The 25,197-nt window shown below is 38.8% G+C and overlaps 1 protein-coding gene and 1 long non-coding RNA gene across 2 annotated transcripts in view; one reads left to right on the top strand and one right to left on the bottom strand.

Moving 5' to 3' along the window:
* camta1a (calmodulin binding transcription activator 1a) overlaps nucleotides 1-25,197 on the bottom strand; it is a 443,175-nt gene that overhangs the window by 94,223 nt on the left and 323,755 nt on the right. The window contains exon 6 of the mRNA XM_067371128.1: nucleotides 2,306-2,377. Within this exon, the coding sequence (XP_067227229.1) occupies nucleotides 2,306-2,377 (72 nt within the window). The remainder of the gene's footprint in view (nucleotides 1-2,305; nucleotides 2,378-25,197) is intronic.
* Nucleotides 1,447-24,624, top strand: LOC137009160 (uncharacterized). Its single transcript, XR_010892850.1, has 3 exons — nucleotides 1,447-1,513; nucleotides 21,455-21,588; nucleotides 24,022-24,624. It is a non-coding gene; the product is annotated as an uncharacterized lncRNA (long non-coding RNA).

The raw sequence follows: 25,197 nt of genomic DNA, 5'->3' as shown, positions 1-25,197 counted from the left end.
AAATGTTGCTACAATTTCAAAGCCTGTAATAAGTAAGACACTAAAGGACTCATGTTCTTCTAGTTAGGAGTATATTGTGTCACAGTAAACTCTAGAAAACAGTGTTTTTAACCTTAATTAGTGGCTGCTATGGCAAGCATCACTTTTGCTTTTGTTCATGTTTAGGGATAGAGTTCTAAACAAACATCTATTAAACTTCAGCTAGTATAACCCGCATTGTTTGTGCTATGGACATGTTATTTTTTAAAGGGGACCTATAATGCCCCTTTTACAAGACGTAATATACAGGTGCTGGTCATATAATTAGAATATCATCAAAAAGTTGATTTATTTCACTAATTCCATTCAAAAAGTGAAACTTGTATATTATATTCATTCATTACACACAGACTGATATATTTCAAATGTTTATTTCTTTTAATTTTGATTATTATAACTGACAACTAAGGAAAATCCCAAATTCAGTATCTGAGAAAATTAGAATATTGTGAAAAGTTTCAATATTGAAGACACCTGGTGCCACACTCTAATCAGCTAATTAACTCAAAACACCTGCAAAGGCCTTTAAATGGTCTCTCAGTCTAGTTCTGTAGGCTACACAATCATGGGGAAGACTGCTGACTTGACAGTTGTCCAAAAGATGACCATTGACACCTTGCACAAGGAGGGCAAGACACAAAAGGTTATTGCAAAAGAGGCTGGCTGTTCACAGAGCTCTGTGTCCAAGCACATTAATAGAGAGGCGAAGGGAAGGAAAAGATGTGGTAGAAAAAAGTGTACAAGCAATAGGGATAACCGCACCCTGGAGAGGATTGTGAAACAAAACCCATTCAAAAATGTGGGGAAGATTCACAAAGAGTGGACTGCAGCTGGAGTCAGTGCTTCAAGAACCACTACGCACAGACGTATGCAAGACATGGGTTTCAGCTGTCACATTCCTTGTGTCAAGCCACTCTTGAACAACAGACAGCGTCAGAAGTGTCTAAAGACAAAAAGGACTGGACTGTTGCTTAGTGGTCCAAAGTTATGTTCTCTGATGAAAGTAAATTTTGCATTTCCTTTGGAAATCAGGGTCCCAGAGTCTGGAGGAAGAGAGGAGAGGAACATAATCCACGTTGCTTGAGGTCTAGTGTAAAGTTTCCACAGTCAGTGATGGTTTGGGGTGCCATGTCATCTGCTGGTGTTGGTCCACTGTGTTTTCTGAGGTCCAAGGTCAAAGCAGCCGTATACCAAGAAGTTTTAGAGCACTTCATGCTTCCTGCTGCTGACCAAATTTATGGAGATGCAGATTTAATTTTCCAACAGGACTTGGCACCTGTACACAGTGCCAAAGCTACCAGTACCTGGTTTAAGGACCATGGTATCCCTGTTCTTAATTGGCCAGCAAACTCGCCTGACCTTAACCCCATAGAAAATCTGTGGGGTATTGTGAAGAGGAAGATTTGATATGCCGGACCCAACAATGCAGAAGAGCTGAAGGCCACTATCAGAGCAACCTGGAAAAGAGCTTGAGGTAAGCAGTTTTAAGTTTTAGCGCCATGTCGCGTTGATTTCATGTCGCATTTTTATTGGCTGGTCAGTAGACGTAGGTCGTAGCAGCAAACACTGCATTGATCAGGCTGAATTTCCCTACCAGCCGGTTGTTGTACTCCTTAAACAGCGAATTCTTTAAAAATATCTCCCTTTTGCATTGAACTTTGAACGTCCTAACTTTGCAGACATTGTTTATGCTCTAACAGCAACATTACACACTAACTAAAGTTAAAAGTGAAATCATAATCAACCAACCCTTTAATTAAAAACTGCGACACTAATTCAAAATGTTGAATCAAATTGCTGTCTGGTTATTTGGTTGATACTGTGCAATCAAAATGACACTTAAAAATATTAAATAAAAAGTTTTACGTTGAAAAAACAAAAGTCATGCAATTATTGTGTTTTATGATCAATGATTGTTGTCACTTGTGAGTCTATCCTTAGTATATGTCCTTAAAAAGCAGGAATATCTATCTTTTGTGTTCTTTTAAAGGCTTCATCTGCATGCGATTCCTCTCTGGACCTTTCTCTGTGCTGGGCTGTAGTTTCGAGGTTAGCTTTGATCAGTGGGTGAGCTCAGGCTCCAGCGGGCTGAGGGGTTAATGTTTAATCTCCCTGCCTGTCTCCATTACAGCTGAATTACACTTGAAGGTGTGCAACTCGGCTCCAAATAAAAGGGGAAAAAGAGGGGTACAAATATGATGGCTTCAGAAAAATAACAATAGGTAACTGAGTTCCCAACAGGTGTCCAAATCTCTGGCAGTCTTACCTGTAAAAGCCAGTAGCACCTGCGGTGGAAGGTAGGGATGATTGAGGAGTGGACATAACAGCCGTACAGACACTGGGGAAAAAACACACAGACAGAACCACATGGTTAGTAAAGAACCCTTTGACCTTGTCCCATGGTGTATGGCCATGTATGAAAAACAAGGGTATGGTAGGGGTTATGGGGGTCTGGCTCTCTTACAGTGTTAAACTTGAATAGAAAATTATGTTTTTAACAGACAATTCAGCAGATTTACTCTAAATAAAACAAAAAACTAGAATACACCTAAGATTTAATTTAATTAAATAAATATTCAATCTAATTCACTTTATTTATAATTTATACAAAAGTCAAAATATAGCAATGGACAGCAACATTTAACTAAATATTTTGCTACAATAAAAAAAAAAAAAAAATCAATAAAAAAAATCAATTAATCATTTTTGAATTGGTTTGTTCAAACTGTTCACTCATGTACATAAATGAAGTCATTCAAAAATGATTCACTAGAATAAATCATACATCCGGTGCTACATACACTATACCATTAAAACTTTTGAGGTCAGTAAGATTTTTTTAAAAGAAATATATTTTTTTTATTGAACATTATATATTTCATATATAATATGTTAGTATTGTCGTTATTAGTTCCTCTTCAACACTGCTGGCATTAGTGACCCATATAAGCTGAGGAGTGACTCTCACCCATGTGGCCAGGGAACGGACAGGACACTCAGAGGTCTGCCAGGGCTGAAATGAGTCATGTGATTTTGAAAAGACATCTGTGATGTTGTGCTGTTGCTGGGTGCCGGCTTTCTACCCAAACATATTATTTGCAAGCACTCAAGCCAAAGAGCTTGGCTCTTTCTGGAATAAATCAAATATCCATTTCTATGGTTACAGCTCCTCTACAATGCACACAGGGAATATTTATTTACCTGCGGAGAATTGGAAAACAAAGCAGTCTTGGTGCATTCACACACACACACACACTTGCATGGATGTATGCACACATGTACACACATGCCTGCAGATACACACAAGCACACACACACTAAGAAATAATGGACTTTTTTGGAAGATCTAAAGAAGGTTAAGGGCACCGTTATACTGCAATGACAAGCTTATGTGGCATACGATTAGGATTTTGTGTCCAGTGTTGGTTGTACAAGACTAAACCAAAGTTAAAATCACAAAAACTATAGTTGAGTTGAAATAGGTATTTCTAAGGCACTCTTCACAATACCATTTCAAGAGAGCTCTACAAAAGATCAGAGCCTTGGCAATTCCTAACAAGGTATAGATAGGAGAAGGATCAATCCTTGAGAGAAATCTTGTTAGTCTTGGCAGGAGGAACTCACTCTCCTCTCGTCAGCAAGACTGTTTCTACAAAACCATATATTTTTACATACTACAGTTGATTTTGAGTAAGCATAAAAGCAAATACACAGAGGTTATTTCTGGAATGGCATGCCTGCATACTATTGCTCTGAAGATATATACTGTATATACTCAAGCTATCTTGAGGATGAGTTTCTTGACTCTTATTTGATCAAATTGCCAAGAGTTGAAGATGCAATGTGTAAAATTTATGAGGATCTATTGACGGAAATGCAATATAATATACATAACTATGTTTTTTAATGGTGTATAAAGACCTTACATAATGAACCATTATGCTTTTATTACCTTAGAATGAGCCATATCTATCTACATACACCATGGGCCCCCCTTCTGTCAAGTCGTCATTTTGCGACAGCATGTTTCTACAGTAGCCCTAAACGGACAAACACTCTACAGAGTGCGTTTCATCACTATGTTGTTCTTCTTCTAAATCGTTCATGTTTTCAGAGGAAGCTTGCATCGTCACTACTTTGAATACGCACGAATAAGAAGTAGTAGTAGTAGTAGTCGTCTGGTTTATTAGAAGCAGAGACTGTTCTTTGTTAGAAGTAAGAAGAAACCTCATTGCTTGACTAACGTACTCTCTGCTGTCTCAGACGACGACATCTTTGACTTGTGTCGGCCAGACGGCCACCATAGCTTCTCTATTTTGCTTTGAAAGGGAGGGGTGAGCTGCCGTTGGTCGCAACCTCATCGCTAGATGCCACTAAAATTTACACACTGCACCTTTAATATACACTATATGATCAAAAGTGACAGAAAAGATATTTGTTACAAAAGATTTCAAATAAAATCTGTAATTTTATCTTTCTATCTGAAATCCCGAAAAAATATAATTTCTACACAAATATTGAGCAGCACAACTGTTTTTTTTAAATATTTCTCATTTTCTTTAATCAATTTAAAATAGAAAACAGCTGTTTTAAATTGTAATATTTCAGAATGTTTACTGTTTCTTTGAAAAATGCATTAACAACCATTTTATTTTTGTAATGACAACTGTACACCACTTGCTGAATTAAACGTGCAACGTAGTGAGGTCATGTGACAATCATATAGCAGGTACATATACAGCATGGGCCGAGGTAGGCAGAGCCTCCTCAAAAAAAAATAAAATAAAAAATAGAATGAGAAAATAATCCATATTGCATATAAAACAACACAAATATTACAAATTATGACACTGAAGAGGGCAAGTCACTCGTATTTCTAAAGGAACTCTGGAACTCTAAATAGAACATTACATTGTTAACGTAAAATTACAAAATAGAATTGTCCACTGCACGCCACTATATACAGTAATATACGGCAAAGTATTCAGTTAGTAGAAAGACAGTAATCCATTCAGATCTCCATCTCACTTTCTTTCTATCACCAGCAGCAGCATAAAACAAACAAGCGAGTGTGTCTTTGTGCTGACACAAACTCCCTGGCCGTGTCAATGCACTCAGATACTCATGAGCAAACAAACACTATACTCAGCAAAGCATTGAGGTCCTGTGTATCTCACAGGTTCCAGCTTACTCCTCTGCTAATCCTGTACTGTCATCCATTCCTCTATACAGAGAGAGAGTGCGAGAGGGCCAGACAGACAGAGATCTCTGCAAAGCTTTCTACCAGGGGCGTTTTCTCAGAGAAGGCAAGGGAAGCAGTGCCTCCGACAAAACGCCACTGCTTTTATAAGCTGAGCTTCCATCCAGATCTGGATCCAAACATATGAGAACACATTTCTCCATCTGCATCTGACAGATAATGTCTACATGTGGATGTCTGCTATATGTACCAGGCCGAGCGCTCTGAGTGCCTGTTCCGCAGTATTGACAGGTGTGTGTGGTTCCTTACTGTTCATCCCACTGTGCGGACTGGAGAGTGAATAAATTAGCCCCAGGCAGCTTCTGTTTACTCAATTTAAGAAATACACAAAGTGTTCAGCAGGCATAAACAAGACGCCTGGGCCGTGTCAGACTGTAGCACCTGTCAGAGCTGATACGGGAATCAATGTAAACCGTCCATCGGCTACACACATGCTGTTTGCACACTGTCAGGGCTTACACACATACATAACAGTATAGCTCAGTTACAAAACCTAGCAAGCCTGCATGTTGCCTACAAAGGCAGCTCCGACAGTCACTGAACCTCAAATGTGACTGGTTTAGAGTGATTTAGATCGGCAACAACTTTTTGTGCCGAGCATACAGCGCTCTGGAAGGGAGACTTGACTCACAATAGATTTTGCTGTTAGCATGTTGCTAAGCTAATGCCTGGTGATACTATAACCACAAAAAATAAAAAAAAAATTTTTTATTACATTAACATATTACATCATATATTTGTATATATTTTATTATAAATCATTTAACATCATATTTTTTATTACTGTTCTACACACTGTGTACTGAAGAGTGAATAAATTAGCCCTAGGAAGCCTCTGTTTATTAGGTTTACTGGGCTTCTGTCATTAGGTTTCTGAAGAGAAAAATAGTGAAATACATTCACTCACACATACACACAAACAATTCCAGGCACAGGTAGGCTGACCATCTCGCATTCTCCCTGAACATTTGATGATATAATATGCACAACAAAGCAAATGAGAAAACCGTAATCCTCTAACACAGACAACCTTATCAGTAAATCAGGACAAATATTATTCAGCTCTCTGCTGATTCTCTCTCAAGGCTGCGTGGCAATGTGACAAACTGACAATGACAGAAGCCATTATTTGCTGTCTGTGGGCTGTGACAAATGACAGCACATCAAATGGCAAGCAATTAAGGCATAATTATATTCCCACAATCACGCAGGACTTCTCTCCATTTCTCAATCTGACTTACTCATCATTTGAAGCAGCAGCAAGACTACAAATTACAAACAGTTCTCAATGTACATCTAAAACAGACTAACTTGATGTGATGAGATTTTTATTTTATTATTATTATTATTATTATTTTTTTTTTTGCAAAATGGGCCATTTGAGTAAAAAAGAAAAGAAAAAAAAAGTGGGGTCAGTTCTTTTCAAGCGGTTCAAAATTGTAAAGTTGGTAGCTTGATTGAGTGATTACCTCTATGTAGTGGTATTTCAAAGCCAACAGTTTTTTTAATTAAAAATGTTCAAGCAACCTTGACCACTGGACCACTTGAGATGCATTGACAACAGGAAAAATGCGTATAAACATTGTGAACAGAATTTTTGTCTGTCCAAAAGTAATAAGTGCTGATTAAAAAACAAAACAAAATCAAGAGTCATCAGAGAGGAAGGACACTTTAGTCAGATGTTACATGGTCAGACAGTTGAATTGTGATTGGGACATGCCGGTTGTGGACATCTTCATAGGAGGTATTATGCGAAGCTATCAATCAAAGCAGGTGGGCTGGCAGTGAATGCAAGGTGTCCAACCTGCCGAAGATGTGAGACTCTCATTAGGCCATAATGAAGTGCGAAGACACTCTTAATCAGACCATGACATCTTAAGTATGGTGCCAATTTGCTGTTTTATGATGTGACAATATGTGCGATTGTAATAATGGAAGTTGACGATGAACCTCAGTCAGGGAAGATGCCATGTTTAAAGTGATGCCAATGAAAACAAGGCTGTGAGGAACAGACATACAGTCCATTCAATACATTGTACAGTATTTAATATTGCAACATAGGCAAGACAATACAGGTGAATAGCATAAAATGACTAATAGAAATCACCATATTTTTCCTAGATGATTAATCATACCACATTAAGACAATTGTCTTGTATTGCAACATTTCTGAAAAGTTATGTTTAAATAAACTGAAATCTGATGAAATAGCATTACTTAAGCATTAAGCATTATTTTGGATACATTTTCAGAAGAGAAATCTAAAAACTGGATAAAGTCAGGTTTAATGTTGTTTCTTTTTTTGTATGACATAATATTAAAGTAAAAGGTTTTGAACATTATATATTTATTTTCATCACGCCATAAATTTAGAAAACACTGTCAGCAGTATAGGAATGAAATGTTATATAAATCAGGTGAATAATATATAAACAAACCCCTGTGTAAACATCTTCAGAATATAGATATAGAAATAAAACTGGAAAGTTTGGTGCATGTAAGTCCTACTGAAGTGGAGATTTATGACTCAGTGCATCAGAAAAAACAATGGTTTTGCCTGTCTTGCCTTATTAAACAGACTCATATTCTATACCTCCTAGCCTCATTTTCATTTGCATCACATTAAATATTGTGCCAACCCTGATTGAGGCCCATAAGCCTCTGAGGGAAACCAGACACCACAGAGTGTTTCTCTAGTCTCATATAGCATCTATACCGAACCCCACACTAACCTTGATAGAGTTTTGTCTTATAGCACTTGCTACACAAGGAATAATTTATCAGACAGTGAATCCAGTTGGGAATACTCAATCATACAATTTGAAAGCGCATTGGCGACAACTTGATGAATTGCCTCGTAGAGTGATATAGTGAGCCGAGACCTTGTAGATAATCAAGACAAATCTATTACCAATCACTTGAACATGTACATTTGTCATGCCTTACTCTTCTTTCAGCAATACTGAACAGATCTGGATAACTATATGCATACATGACACGCAAACCCTTACAAGTATGTCCTGGTTATGAAACCTTGTGCTGCCAGATCTATTGCAGTCACCGTTTCATTAAGAAGATCAAGTTCAAGTATTATCAATCAGGCATCTATAAGTAGACCTGCCTAAGGGCTGTGGATTGAGCCTGAGGCAAAAACACAAATACAGTGGCAAGAACCCCTTGCAGAATCTGTGAAAATGAGAATTATGTTAATAAGAGAGATCATACAGAGATCATGTTATTTTTTGTTTAGTATTGTCCTGAGTAAGATATTTTACATAAAAGATGTTTGCATTTACTTCACAAGACAAAATAATAGCTGAATTTATTAAAATAACCCCATTCAAAAGTATGTGAACCATTGATTCTCAATACTGTGTGTGGTTACCTGATGGTTTTTATGTTTTGTGATGGTTGTTCATGAGTCTCTTGTTTGTTCTGAGCAGTTAAACTGAGCTCTGTTCTTCAGAAAAATCCTCCAGGTCCTGCAGATTCTTCAGTTTTCAAGCATCTTTGCATATTTGAACCCTTTCCAGCAGTGACTGAATGATTTTGAGATCTGTGTTTTCACACTGAGGACAACTGAGGGACTCAAACTCAACTATTAAAAAAGGTTCAAACATTCACTGATGCTCCAGAAGGAAACACGATGCATTGAGAGTCAGGGGGTGAAAACTTTTGAACAGAATGAAGATGTCACAATTTTTCTCATTTTGTTTAAATATCTTTGTTTTTCATTTAATACTGAAAACAAAAGAAGATACTTGCATGTTTCCCAGCAGAAAAATTAAGTACAATTTACCTTGATCTTCAAATTCAAAAGTTTTCACCCCTCGGCTCTTAATGCATTGTGTTTCCTTCTGGAGCATCCGTGAATGTTGAACCTTTTTTAATAGCTGAGTTTGAGTCCCTCAGTTGTCTTCAGTGTGAAAACACGGATCTCAAAATCATTCAGTCACTGCTGGAAAGGGTTCAAATATGCAAAAAATGCTTAAAAATTGAAGAATCTGCAGGAGCTGGAGGATTTTTCTGAAGAACAGAGCTCAGTTTAACTGCTCAGGACAAACAAGAGACTCATGAACAACCATTACAAAACAAACAATCAAACAGTTGTGGATCATCAGGTAATTCACACAATATTGAGAACCAATGGTTCACATACTTTTGAATGGGGCCATTTTAATAAATTCAGCTATTGTTTTGTCTTGTGAACTAAATGCAAACATCTTTTATGTAAAATATCTTACTCAGGACAGTACTAAATAATAAAAAAAAAAACATGCATTTTGTATGATCTCTCTTACTTTGTTAAAATTATTCTCATTTTCACAGAATCTGCAAGGGGTTCACAAACTTTTTCTTGCCACTGTATGTCTCCTGTCTCCTGTCCTGCAAGTTATTTAGTGTCTTTCAAGGAAGAACAGGTCTATACCTACCTTGCTGAACCCATATGGCTAGCTGAAGCAGTAACAGGCTGCCACTAAGACTCAGACTGCCACACAGCCAATCACAACCTAACTTTCTTTACACACAGACAACTTCCAAGACTTCTGCACATCCAAGTGTGGCAGAGCAGTGCACTGTATAAAAAAAAAGCCTTAGAAAAATGGTAAAGGTACTTAAACAATTACTTAACTATTACTTAATCTAGGTATTTAAACTTTTAGACAATTTCTGTCAAGCCATCATTTAAATCTGGTTCAAACCCTGTAGTTACTGTATATGAATGACATTTTACTTTGTTAAAGGATTCTGTCATTATTTATACATCCTTCATATCATTCCAAAATTGTACAACTTTCTTCTTTGGAACACAAAAGAAGATATCTGTGATTGGCTTCAATGATCAACACACGGGAGCGTTTGAAAATACATGGAAGTGTTTGAATTTGAAAGCGGGTACGCTTGAAGGCAGGTGTCCATCAGCGGACTGGTCACTGATGTCTATTTACAACATTTTGTTGAAGCGTTGATCATTGTAGCCAATCACAGACATATCTGATGAGTGCATGAACACAATTGCCAATCAGAGGAGTTTACCACAGTCTGCTAATAGAAGCCTGCTATCAAATGCTCCTGTTTTCAAATTCAAACACTTCCGTGTGCTTCCAAACACTCCCGTGTGTTGATCATTGTAGCAATTACAGACACGATTGATGAGCACGTGAACACAAAAGCCAATCAGAGGTGTTTACGAATCCACTCAACAGAGCTCAAAGTGTCACATTTTTAAAATTTCAGTACCAACTTGTTATTGACAACACTACAACAGATATTATGAAGAATGTTGGTATCCAAACAGAATTAGTGACCATTGACTTCCATTGCAAGAAAAAAAAAAAAAAAATCGGAGACATTTCTTTTGTGTTCCAAAGAAGAAAGTCATAAAATATTGCAGTTGGTACTTTTGACAACACTACTATGTTCATTAGAAGAAAATCAGTCATATATGCCTTGAGCATCATAAGGTAAGTAAATGATAAAAGGATTCAGAAAGAAGTTCATTTCGGGGGAAAACAATCCTTTGAATATAAATTAGAATTGGAATTCTCCAAAACTTTTGCTACCTCAATTCAAATTCTAACCCTGCTGGTACATCTTCTAGTATCATCTCTTGTGAGCATTATCATCTCATTGAGTTTAGCCACCTCTTTATCCTACAACACCTATGTCGTCGCAATAAATGAATGTAAGGAGACCATGATTGTCACCACACAAAACCGCCTGCACAAAAAAAGAAAGCCTTATGGTAATTTGATTTCTAAAAATACTTTGCACATTGTAAATAAACAAAAACAGTTTATACACAAACCCCGAAAGGGGGAATTAATTATTCGAGCTGGACAAGTAAACACAGCCATACATCAATATCACAAACACAACAATAACACAGAGGAAATATTGTACACCTTAGGCCGTCCAATATCATTGCACACACGGAGAGAGAGGAAAAGAGATAAGGAGGAGGAATAGTGTGCGTATTACCCACACTCATGTCTGTGACAGTACAACAAATGTGTGGGTGTGTGTGTGTGCATGTGTGAGCACGTCTCTCGGGCAGAAGACACAGTGTCTGTTGATGTTAATGCCAGGCCTCTGGGCTCAGGGCCAAAGGCATTAAGTGGAATCGAATTCCACAAAACTAGCTTTAATCAGCAGGTTTTTAAGGTTAGAATTACCCTCTCTCCTCCAGCGTGCTTGCCAAGGTTAAAGCCCTGCTGGAGCAGGCTGAGGTAATGGGATGGCGGGGTGGCAAAGGCCCCGTGCTCCTCTGCTCTTCTAAACACTAAAACCCCAGCATACTCTCACATATGATGAACATTTGTGGAATACCGAACATTCCAGCACTCTCGACTCGTCAAGGACAATGGCGACAGACCGAAGCGTGTGCAAATGTGCGTGTAGAGGTGGTGTGGTTTAGCGGTTATATGAATCAACATAAAAAAACCCAAGTCATACTAGTTTGAAATGACGAGGTTGAGTAAACCATCCCTTTAAATCAGGGGTCTCCAAACTCGGCCACTGTTCTGCAGAGTTTAGCTCCAACTTGCCTCAACTCACCTGCCTGGACGTTTCTAGTTGCCTAATTAGACCTTGATTAGCTGGCTCAGGTGTGTTTAATTGGGGTTGGAGCTAAACTCTGCAGGACAGTGGCCTTCAAGGACGAGTTTGGTGACCGCTGCTTTAAATTTAGTTTTCTAAGTGACTGAAAGGTTGTTGGATCTAAACCCACAGGAGTTGATACATGAACTCCTGTGCTACCACTGTGTGTCAGGTTACTCCAAGGATACTGACTATTTACCTACTTGTGTGCGAGACAGGTAAAGAGAGAGTGTGACTGTTGATTGCTGATCTGTTACATCATTAGTTGACAGAAGGTGAAGGTGGTATCCAGACAAGACGAATATACACTGTCTAAAAGTGCTTTTACACATCCGAACCCCAATCAACCCCTTAGGATGAGCAGGCTCAGAGCGTATAGAGCCATCATTACTATGAATTTCTCTGTGTCACAATGTAAGGGTAACGTAATAGCCCATTAAGTCCTGCTGTCTGACAAAGTGACTTCGGGCCAGAAGCCTGGCCAGAGTTCTACGGACAGAAACATGATTCACGAGGAACCATGTGCAACAGGCAGCTTTTTTTCCTCCTTCATCTGCTCTGTGTCTTCCTCTATCAGGGTGAAACAAAAATAAATGGCATATTTCTCTCTGTCAGAGAGGGCTGGTGATGCATGAGCTCCTAACACAAAGAACGTGGGCCTCTGGGACTCCGTAGAGCTCGGTTATTTCCGTCTGCGAAGGATAGTAGATGGCTCTCAAACAGCGAGGCCAAATTGAGGAGAGGCTCTTACATGCTGGAGTCAAAAGGAGAGAAAGTTTAAATGAGAGATTAGCTGCCTGAAGGGAGGGATTGTTGGTGTCTAATATAACAATTACAGAAACTTTCATGAAAGCTTTGAAGAGAGTTTATCTCTTAAATATGAAGAGAAAAGGCTTCGGCACTCTGTTCCTTGTCAAAAATATCACGGGTATTGAGAGATAATTCCCCTTCAACCCTCTGAAAAAAAAACTTTGAAGTACGGGGGAATTGTCTCTCCTCATTCTCCATTCACACCATCACCCTGTCTGAGATCCCATTCTCTCCTCTACCTCCTCCTGATCCCTGCCCACGGCAGGGCCGAACTCTACCGGCGTGCTGAATAATGAATCTGTGTCTCCATCAGCTGTAGCAGGCCATTATTCATAGAATTCTCGGTTTCATTACGGAAGCTAATAGAAAGTCAAAAGGACGGTCAGTCCCTTCTTTGTGGGTCAAAGGTCAGGGATTATCTGAAAACAGCTGATGTTTTTCAGCATGTTGAAGTTTCTGGAATCATCAGCAATTGAGATTTGAGAGAGCAAGTGATTCGTAAACATGTCGCAGTAATATTAGACTTTTGAATATGAATCAGAGGCTGGTTTGCATGAATTCCATTTGAGAACGCGCAGCGCTTTGTTTTATTTCCATTTGTGCTAAATATTTATGCACAAAGCTTTGCTCCCAGGGGAAACTGTTCTCATGCTTTTTGAACAGCTTCAAATGTTCACAACAAATGCTGAGCAGACAAACACAATGACTGGACTGTGTCAAAATATGGAAAGTAGGTTAAACTGTTTAACCCAACACTACAAGAAACTTAAAGGGATAGTTCACCCACACCTGTATAACTTTCTTTATTGTGTAGAACACTATGGGTGCTCTGTTCCATACAATGAAGCACATTAAAAGGACCATAAAAGTGCTTCATTTACGATTCCTGTGCTACATTTCAAACCTTCAGAAGCTATATATGATATAAAATTTAAGTTGTTTTTTGTGCCGATTGCAAAATGGCATTTGATTTGGTAACAGATTGTGGGTAAATCTGAATAAGTTTGAATATAATTGATTCCTTGTGTACCAGTGATGGCTTTACAATTTTTTTTTTTTTTTTTTTTTTTTAACAAAATACACATTTCAAAGATAAAACCATGTCACATAAAAACAATTCATTCTGAGGTTTTAAATAAAAGAGATCAAACCTTAGAAATTGCAATTCAGTGAAATGAGAACTACATAAGAGTCTGAATATGCTTCCAAAGCTAGGCTCATCAGATAAAGTCAAACAAAAGATCAATTTTTTTCCATTTTCCAACAGTGCTCAGCAGTCAAGAATACATGATTTAAAAGTTATCATATGGATTCAGAACACTTGAAAAAAAGAGTTGCATGGACTGTATTATATATGGATAATGATACTTTCTTGTCATTTTTTGGAACTCAACAGCATTCCTCCCATTTTACTTTTGCTGTATGGAAAATATATATGGGTTTAGGGCACCATAAACCTCATTAAATAACAGAGTTTTTAATGTTTAAATGAACTATTCATTTAAACAACTTAACATATGCAGAAAAGACAACTATTTAATTAACAATTTTAGAAAATTTTAAAGGGATGTTGCAACCAAAATGTAAAAGTCTGTCACCATTTACTCACCAAACCTGTATGACTTTTTTTCTTGCATAACATACAATAAGGTATTTGTCTTAGTGTTTTTGTTAGTGTCAAGTCAATGATAACCAACATTCTTCAAAGTAATTTCTTTTGTGTTGAGCATAAAAAAGAAAGTCATATAGGTTTTGAACAAGATGAGGGTTAGTAAATGATGGCAGAATCTTTGCTTTTGAAACACACAAAACACACAAATGGAAGTGTGGAGTGTGACTGTATTAACCAGGGAGAATCTGCAGCTCTGCATAATTGTGTTAGCAGTGATTAGCACACAGTTATAGATCTCCCAGCTTGATGTATATGCTCTCTTCATTTCTGCCGGCTCCTGCACGAGCAGACAGCCGCTCACAGAGACTGTTAATCATAAAGAGTCTCTTCAAAAAAGAGAGAAAAGGGAGAGAAACAGAGTCAGGGAGACATCAGAGGAGAGCGGAGAGACTACTTGATTACCAGCGAAACAGCCAGAAAATCAGACCCTGGGATGAAGGAGGAGAAAAGGAGGGCAGAAAGAGGAATGGCGAAAGAGAGAGAGAGCACGAATGCTAACCAGCACCCAAACACAGAGCACAGGCTTTATCCTTCACAGGCAGAGGAACACCAATCGCAAACACATTTTCTCAAGCCCAGGCCCTGAGAGAGATAAAAAAAGCAATTTGTATTCTATTCCTCCTCAGCGTCGCTTGCCCTGTTCCTCTGCCTGCATATTTGTAAACACGGCTTCGTCAGAGTGGCTTAATCTTCCTCGTGCAAACGCAGGCTGAAGGCGGTGGAGGGGTGATGGGATGGAGAGGTTGAGGCGGAGGGGTCAAGCGAGGTCAGTACAGGCCAAACCGCATTTCCTCCTCTGGAACTGGAGGTGGGCATTACCCACTCACCTGACTATCCTGCTTCCTAAGTCAAGATACTGTAGATTTGAAAATGGATTTTTATGATGAAATAGAATAGCCTATTTAAAAAAAAGTGCATAGACTTTCTAGCATTAATATTAGGCTGCTATAGGAACATTTAAGTTAAGGACAGTCTGTTTCGCAAAGTCGCATTTTAAATGGCACATTTGACATTTTAACCTATGAAACTTCCCACACTACGAAAAATGTAGCTTTACTGAGTAGGCTAGAGGACAAGACAATTGGTAACAACAAACCATAGTTAGTTGATTATTACTGTACTGTTATCGTTTGTCACCGGTTGCAGGGGTCATGCTGTTAAAACTTACCATAAAATTACACATCTATTAAAAGGGTTGTTATGAGTGTGTGTTATGTGTTAGTGAAGCAGTTGCAATGAGCATGTGTTTTAGTAAAGCAGACACAATTAATTACTTTTGGTGGTGGTTGGTTGCTCTGAGCTCATGCTGTCCAGAGATGGGCTGCTATATTTTGGAGCATGGTGGAAAGGTTTTCAGTCAGGATCCAGATGGCTGGGAACAGTTTGGGACAGCTTGATATTCTCACAGAGTGACAGACAGAATGATCAGTCCGACCTTAACTAGCAGGACCGACACAGGCCTAACTAACCCGAGCAACCTTGCCAAATTTACTCCCAAAACACAAGCCAAATTAACACTGAAGCGGCTCAAGAACAAAAAGGTGAATGGGCCTGAACTCAATCCAAATAAGAATCTGTGCAATTATTTGAAAATTGTGGTGCACAAGCTGTAGATGGCAGGTCTAGAAAATATAATAATGTGGTTAACAGCATTTGTATATATAAATATATGTCTGGAAATATTCTTAATAATAATACATTTAAAGATTATTTTCTTTCTTTATATATAAACGTAAGCAATAAGGTATGAGAGGCTGTGCTGTATCATGAATAAGTCACAGCTGAAGGGCGTTGTTAGGCACAACGCTTCAGCCGTGACTTATTCACGATACAGCTCTAGCCTCGAGTACCTTATTGCTTTTATAAAACAATTACCACACAATACAAATATTAAAGCCAAAAATATGTAACAATGCAACTTTCATGAAGTAAACTCTTACTAAAAGCCTTCCTTCAGCTGGAAAAAATAGTCCCTGACCATGAACAGCAACAGAAGTTACATTATTATGCCGTTAGATGGCGGCAAAGACTGTCTTTATGAGTGTGTCAGTCAGTAGCGAAGACTTTTACATTGAAAAGACTGAATTGTTGAGAATACGGAACAAAAAAGCAACTGAAAAATGCTTTGACTAGCGACTGTCAGTCACGGGAAAACCCCTTAACTGTTAAAAGGACAAGATAATACATCGAACATTTAAACAGATTTTTTATTATGAACATAGGACTGACCTGAAGGAAGATGCTTAATCTGATTGTGGGTAATAAACTCGCTCACTTGATCTCTCTCTCACAATACTCTTCTACATAATACAGTAAGCTTCAATGAACAATACAAACAGTTTACGTTGCTAAGAGTGGTTGCTAAGGGTGTTGTGTAGTGATACACAGAACTGTTGGGTGAAGCGGTCATAGCTGTGTTTTATTGTGAATAAAACACAGCTATTGACCAATCAGAATCAAGGACAGGTTTTATAATTTAAAATATTTAAATTCTTTATTTGTGCTAGGAATATTCGTTTTAGTGCTTTGAAATAAAGAAAACTATATTTCTCTCTCTCTCTTTCTCTCTTTTTTTTTTTTTTACATTCATTGATAGGACTAGAACATTCTACTCCAAAATATTAATTTAGAACTCCATGGGAGAAAATAAATAAAACACAGTGGTTAGAATTATACAGACTGAATTCCACTTTTAAGTCAGATAAAGTCTAAGAAACCTGAAGAGGCTTGAAGAGGTTGTGATCTTCTATTGAGAACACGCTCCGTCTGTGTTTAAACACACACACACACACACACACACACACACACACACACACACACACACACACACACACACACACACACACACACACACACACACACACACACACACACACGTATATGTGGTTTACTTGCACTCTACACATACATAATGATTTTTATATTGTACAAACTGTATATTCTAGCCCCTTACACTAACCCTACCCAAAACTTTTGGCATTTTTTGAAAAAAAAAAAAAAACACACTGTTTAGTAGTTTTTTAAGCAATTTGGTTCATGAGGACACAGGAAGTGTTGAAGGAACCATGTTTACGTTGTAATACCCATGTCATTATACACAACTGTGTTCTCATAAACCATATATACAAGAACACACACACACATGCACACACACATACACGCACAAGGGCAGTGGAGCCCAGATACAAGGAGACAGATTCTGTGTTATGAGAAAGAGAGAGGGAGACATAGGAGAGACAAAAACTGAAGGAGCAAGTGTAAGACAGAAGGGAAGGAGAATGAGAAGTGACACTTCATTTCAGAGGCCCATGTCTGGCTGACTTATTATGAGATGTTTTGAAGCTGGCTTGGTGGTGCATCTGTTCAGGACCAGAGCCTGTTCCCTCTCTCACAGACTGTTGGTTGGAACCTGTGTTTATCTGCCGTGGGCAGCAGCCCCTTCTGTCCTCATAAATATACAGCCTTTCTCTGTGTCTTATTCTTTCACTATCATAGCTACCCTCTTCTCACGACACGCTCCAGCCTGGCCTTAAGCCTGCACCCTTCTCTAATTTAAAGGATAATATTTTTAATGTTTCTCACAATAAAATGGTAACTTTGGATCATGTGTAACTGTCCATAACTTCTGTAGGTTGAAAAAGCATTTTGAGTGTTTCATTGGATTCTCCGGGAATTAAGTTAAGCAAGAAATACAAAGTTCTGTCATGAAATTCTAGATGGTGTACACTGATAGGTCCTTAACTCAATCTGCTTGCAATTACATCACTCTTACACTCTTCTTCTACTTGCTAACATCTACACTGATTTCTGAAAGTCTTTAGCTATACTGAAAATAAATATCTCATATGACCTCCTTGTATGAACAATAAAACAACAACAACAATAAAAAATAAATAAATAAGGATGTTTATATTTATCATTTATAAGTAAGTAAATAAATAAATATTTTGTTAATTTAAAAAACAAAAAAAACAACAACTTTTAAGGGCTACATTTTGGTGTGCGCAGCAGGCTTCATTTTGACTCTGTTGGATATATTTTGTATTCCATCGATCAGCACAGTGCCAACTGAAATTCACTGACATTCAGACATCGATAAAAGATATAAGAAAGACAGTAGCAAAGTTTGGTGATTGAAAGAGGGCGTTAGGGAGACAGGAAGCAGAGGAAGAGGTGGAGTGGAGGGAGTGAGTTATGTGACATACAGTATCTCTGGAGCTCAATCCCCTCAACAGTTTACTTTCCCCAATTACAGATATGGGCCGACCCGTTTTATCCTTGCGCGTGAGTGATATGACGCCTCCGTCCTTCAGTGTGCTTCCCGCACTCCAGATGATCTAATGTGACAGAGTGCAGGTGTTAGTTATCAGAGCTTTGCTTTGTCGGAAAACGGCAGGCTTTATTTGCGACTGAGAGCAAGCTAACCGTCCCTGGCTCTCGTGCCATCTCAAGGTTAGGAATGCTCGCTCAGAGAATGAATGTGGACGCTAATGCCTTTTCCGCAAGCGTCATTCCTGTTTCCTCTCTCCTGAAGTGGTTCAAGACTGCTGCTTGATTTATACGCCACACGCACCATTAATCCTGCAACCATGCATGGCTCTGCTGAATAATTGATCTCGGTGCTTCTGTAACTAAATCTGTCAAAACAATGACGGCCCCCCCACAAATCGCTGGCCCCTACCAATGGCTTATGGTCTGCTAAAAGTCAAAGCAAAACAAACACTATAATACAAACAAAAAACACTCATACCCAATGAAAAGGGAGGTTGGAGGAACTGGCATTGGAAATTAATGAGTGTGTGAGAGAGAGAGAGACTTTTCCTGACCACAAGAGGGAGTTTTACAGCAATGGTCTATTCTGGCTGATGTGTGTACCAACGAGGTGAGGATGAAACTCCTGCAAATCAAAAGAACATGTTGTAATGACATCACGGAAATCAGTACGAAATCCTGCTTCCTACGCATTTCCCTTTTGAGACTACTTTGGATGTAAAAACCACCCTAGACTGTTGCTGTTTACATTCATCATGACATTTTTTTTAAATCTTGACAAACTCTGTACCATTAGAAGGATTTAGCATCCTAGCTTCGATATTTGACCACTATTTATGGTGAAAAACAGTTACAATGGCTATGTTTAGACGCACACCTTTTGTTTCAATTGGAATTAATTCATTCTGATTGACGAATCTAACGGTAGTGTTTACATGAATGCTAAATAAAGTGAATCAGTATGCCATTTCTGCGCCATTGCACATGCGTAGTCCTTTCCAGTTTTGGTTTTCAATCCGATCAAGAGTTTACATGTCCTTTTGATCGGATTAGAAAAGGAACAAACCACCCCTTCCGATCAAATCGAAATTCAGATACAATCAGATCGATTAAGGTGTTTTCAAGAAGGCTTTTCTGTCCGATTGAGCCGTCAATATGTTTGCTAAAGGATTATTTGGTTGCATGTAAATGTAGCCAGTGGCAGTAAATTCTTAATTTCTGTCACAAGGGCAAAATCAACTGGTAGTTATTTATATTTAGAAAAGAATAAGGAAACACATACATATTGAGATGCATAAAGAGACACACACATACATATACATACAGTACATCAAAGACTATAGCTATAGAAAGACGGTTCACTCCTATTAGTAAGGAAAGGAGAAACTGCAACGCGCAATATGACGGAATAGGTCCCGCCTTCTAAGTAAAAGAGCCAATCGCGGATTGATAAAGTCAGTGCGTCATGGCAGCTGCCATCAGTAGCTCCGGTTCCCATAGAAACCTGAGACTCACGCTTAGGACTGCACATGCGCATTGGCTCGTCTAGCCTGAAAAATAAGCTTTTTTACCTCTATTTGAGCATAAGAAACAACATTAATGGGACAGTTCATGTCAGATTTTGTTGCTGATTTGACATATGTTATGTAATTGCGAGTTCGCCAAACAGTTTTTGAAATTTCAGGATTCCCCCATTCAAATAGATAGGACTTGGTCTTGGATGCCCAAAATAGCTGCCCGGAGGCTATGCAAATATGGCCACCGAGTGAACAGACTTTCCTTGAAAGGGACTTTGAGTACATTCAGTTGCATCTACTCTGGTTTATTTGTGATCACAGGGCTACACTAAACAACATCAATCATGGCTTTTAGTCCAAAAGTGTGCACATTTAGAGAAATATTTATATTTTCACACATTTACTAAATTATGCAATTAGGTTGTGTACGCAATTTTATTTTTGGCATACCATGCATACAATGTCCACACTAATTTGCTGTATACAAAAAGAGGTCAGCACACACTTTTGAAGCCAATCAATAACACATTAACACATTTTTTTATATATATTGTACATTATAATGTTATGATGCCTAAAATCACTTGTAATACATAAAATATAAATTTTATTTTTTAAATGTTCTTTATATGTCTAACATAAGATTTATAACATCAGTTATTACTGTAGCTATAACATGAAGTTAATTGTCCTATATGCATGCCGTTCAGAGCAAAGTGTCAAGGTACAGTATACTGCATCTAAGAGAGAATATAGCAAGAGATACAGAAGCAAAGTTTTGTTGTCAACACAGCAAGCAAAACAGTTTCCATATCCGTCCTCTCTAAGCAGGCCTGATGTTGGCAGTCATGGGGCTCCAGAGGCTGTAAATAATGTCCCATGTGCTGTATGGAGCAATACACACACATCACCCACAGCCATCCTGTGCCAATTTGCTGCTTCTATGTCTCAGGGAGCCGCCGCCTGGAAGGCATCTGTATGCGTGGCCATTCCAGCCCATTTACATGCAGTGCCCTCTGGACAGAGATGAGCTTCTGCTTCTCTCTCAGTCTGTCTAGTGGGGGGAACGGGGTAAGATGACCCTGGCAGTGACTGCATCCACAGAGATAGGGGTTTCTGCTAATGACCAGAGAGCAGGTCATCAGAATCAGACGGCAATAGCCGCATCAAAGAATGGAATGTACTACGACAACATCTCTGGCATGAAGCAACTCATCTCGCCTGATGTATTAATTAAACAACTGTGTTGGCTTCCGACTAATTACCATTTTGTCCCATTTGCAGGAGATCTAGCCAGTGAAGGTGGAGCCACATTAGCGCAGAGCCAATCCGGAAGCCTGGAAGGGCTGCAACAGGATGTGTCCTACGAAGAGCTCGGATTTATACAAGCAACACGACGTAGCTGATTAATTAACGAGGTCAAGTGGATATCGCTTTGTGGTGTTTTCTAATGAGTCCCTGAACACAGTCAGAGAACTAAAAGGAGGAGGAGTGTGAGTTTGCGGATGGGAGTATGAGTGGAGGAAAGAACGCAAGAGAGAGAGAGAGAGATAGTTTTCCCATCAGTGTAATGCGCTGTTCCATATCAGTCCCAGCGGGATAGAGCGCTCCGCTGTCATTAGCGTCCACCCACCACTGAATCTAATTAACCGTCCTTTTGCTCTGACACACACACATATACATAAACACACACTGCCACACACACATGATCAGTAGATAGGCTTCTGTGAGTGCCGGTGACCCTTTGGTTTCAGGCTGCCGTTACTAAGACACTCTGAGTGACAGTATGATGAGTACAGCTTCCCTGCTGAGCTCATTCGGGGCCCGGCGTGCCCCCCCAGCTCATTACTGTGGCGAGTTTGTTTAGATATCTGCCATGACAGTCACAATGACTTCAGGGGCCACTGAGTAGCATGTGTGCACGTCCATCTCCGTGTCCATCTGAACAGCACCTCCCTCACCCACTGGGAGCCTCTTTACACTTTCTAACGCTACGCAGGGGGCCTATTACACAGTTGAGTCTGTCGAAGCAAATGCCTGCCTAAAACGCCACTCATGGCTAAATGACCATCTCCAGTAGTTTACTTCTGCAGCTCTGCTCTGTTGGTGCCATTTTGCCCTCTGTAAATTCTAATTGAAGTGCAAGATTTATGTAGGCAGCTGATGGTCTAGAGGGAGCACCGTGAGAGCAGACGTTACCAAGACGGCATGTAAATGAAACCCAGTGCAAGCCCAGCAGAATAGCAAACAGAACACAACAGTGGGTGCCCATCAAAAACAAAACAAAACAAAACAAAACAAAAGCAAAACAAAAAAGTTTTTAGTGTCTAGTGTGTGTTTCTATATTGTGTGTTTCAAAACAATTAAAGCAAAGCAAAACAAAACAAAACAAAACAAAACAAAAAGTTTTTTAGTGTCTAGTGTGTGTTTCTATATTTATTAAAAACAACATCAGCAGTGAAAGCACTAATGCTATTGCAAGAAAAAAATCTAAAGAAAAAGAATCAGACATAAGTTCAGGAGATCTCTGCAGAATTGGAATATCAATAAGTTCTACAAATCCCCCAGGCCTTTACTTGTTGGTTTATTAAAAATTTGGATGTATTTGATTTTGCTTTCAGCTTCTAATTAGAATGTCAAGGTCAAAAAATTAAAAAAGCTATAATTTGATTTGGCAAGAAAATAAAATGTTACTGGCCAGTGGCAGGTAATTTTAAAGGAATTTTTTTAAGTTCTCTCAGTGGAAATTTACCATTCAGGTATATCTAAATCTAAAGTAAATTTTTCTAGAAATTCATGTGGTGAATATGTGTGAATATGTGATATATTCCTTGCATCAAACCACCAAAACAAAGCAAAACGACAACTACAAAAATCAGCAAAATTATAGATTTCCTAAGGAAAAATATATATTGTGATATTGTAAATATATAAAATATCACTCAAAACCTCTACCCACTGTTTTGGTTAAATCTTGCACTCATTTAATTTCTCCAATCATTAAAGATATAATAAATTCTTCATTACCTACTGCTACTCTTCCTTCATTATTAAAATTGGCTTCTATCACTCTAATCACTCTATCACTCTTAAAAATACTGCTGATTCGAGTGATCTAAATAATTATGGAGTGTACGGTAAGTGCAAATAGCGTCCCTTGTTGGCAAACGCTATTTACACTAGCTCCGCCCACCAATGTCTGGTTGGGCCACTCAAGTTTTAAAAAAGACAAAATTCAACAAATTCAATGTCTTCAGTGGCGTAACAGTAGCGAAGAAAGCTGTCAGACCATGCTTTTAACATAATCGGCACAGGTTCGAATCCTCCTTTTGCCAAGCTCGCATTTATTTTCAATAAAAATGAAAATAATGTTCTAAAAGTGGAAATAGACTGCGAACGAGTGTTTGATAATATTAAAAGTGTTTATTGGGTAGGATTAGGGGAAGGTATAGGGAGGGTTTTTATTCTCCTAATAAGGCAGCATCCATTTAATAATTTTAATAAATATAATCATTTACACTCTATGATATTAATGCTTCAGTATTTTAATGTACAAAAATACTGAGGTGCAAATAGTATAAAGTATAGATAGCATCTAATTACTAATTACTCTTATTGCAAAGAACTGATACTTTTACATGGTGTAAATAGAATCTATCGCTATTTTCACCTAGTGTAAAGAGAATATATCGTTATTTTCACTTTCGCTAAGAAAATATGCTGTTTTCTTTTAGTGTAAATAGCATCTATTGCCTATTCTGCCAAATAATTATCTATTATTACAGTGCAGAAAATATGAAAAACTCCACTGATACTGTTCTGACCTGGTGATCTTGTGTTTATGTAAATAGATGCATGGCCTACAAAGAACCAGCTAAACTGCAAAACAACAACCTACAAGAATGGGGCAGAAGAAACAAGCATGGATGTTTAAAAATCAGTGAAGAGGCAGAGTGAGACATTATCGTAAACAGCGAAATAGCGTGAGTGTGTTGTTGGGAAACAAAGTACGAGCCGCACAGCTCACCTACCACAGGTGGGCAAGTGGGAATAATTGTGTAATTACATCAAATGTGTTCATGAGGACGACAGCATGAATCAGCCCTGAGACACACACACACACACACACACACACACACACACACACACACACACACACACACACACACACACACACACACACACACACACACACACACACACACACACACACACACACACACACATGTTTGTTTTTGTGAATTGTGGGGACTTTCCATAGACTTCAATGCATTTTACACTGAACAAACTGTACATTCTATCCCCCTACCCTGCCCCTACCCCTAAACCTAACCCTCACAGGAAACTGTGCAAACTTTTACTTTTTCACAAAAACTCATTCTATATGATTTATAAACCCATTTACATTGTGGGGACCGCTGGCTGGTCCCCACGATGTAGGTGAACTCAGGTTTATATTACATCATGGGGACATTTGGTCCCCACAATGTAATATAAACAAAAGCACACACACACACACACACACACACACACACACACACACACACACACACACACACACACACACACACACACACACACACACACACACACATCTGCAGCAACTCTCAGCACCTGCAAACCCTGATCACTCTCTCCATACATAACGACCAATAAAGCCACTGCTGACTCCTACTGAAACACAGCCAACAGGGAAGAGAGAGCGAGAGGGAGAAGAAGAGGACTCGCATGATAGCACCCACTGAAACAGGCTTCACAAGCCAGCGGCTCCTCATTTAATGTGTGACCCATCTCATCCCTTCGCCCACGGTGTGTGTGTGTATGTGTGTGTAAGATACTGGTGTGGGATGCCCTGTGAGCAGAGGGCTCCAGGAAGCAGCCTGCTTGACTGTGACTGAGGGTGTTAATTAAAAGCCATGGTGAAGCCAACCAGAAGAGTAGGGTGAGCGGCACAGTGGGCGAGCATAGACTACGGGAACAAAAAGAGAGAGAGAGAGAGAGAGAGAGAGAGAGAGAGAAATGAGTAG

This window comes from Chanodichthys erythropterus, chromosome 20 (assembly GCF_024489055.1).
Source record: "Chanodichthys erythropterus isolate Z2021 chromosome 20, ASM2448905v1, whole genome shotgun sequence".
In the NCBI taxonomy this organism is placed as follows: Eukaryota; Metazoa; Chordata; class Actinopteri; order Cypriniformes; family Xenocyprididae; genus Chanodichthys; species Chanodichthys erythropterus.
Note: the sequence above shows the minus strand (reverse complement) of the source record. Positions and strands in the feature narration are given on the sequence as shown.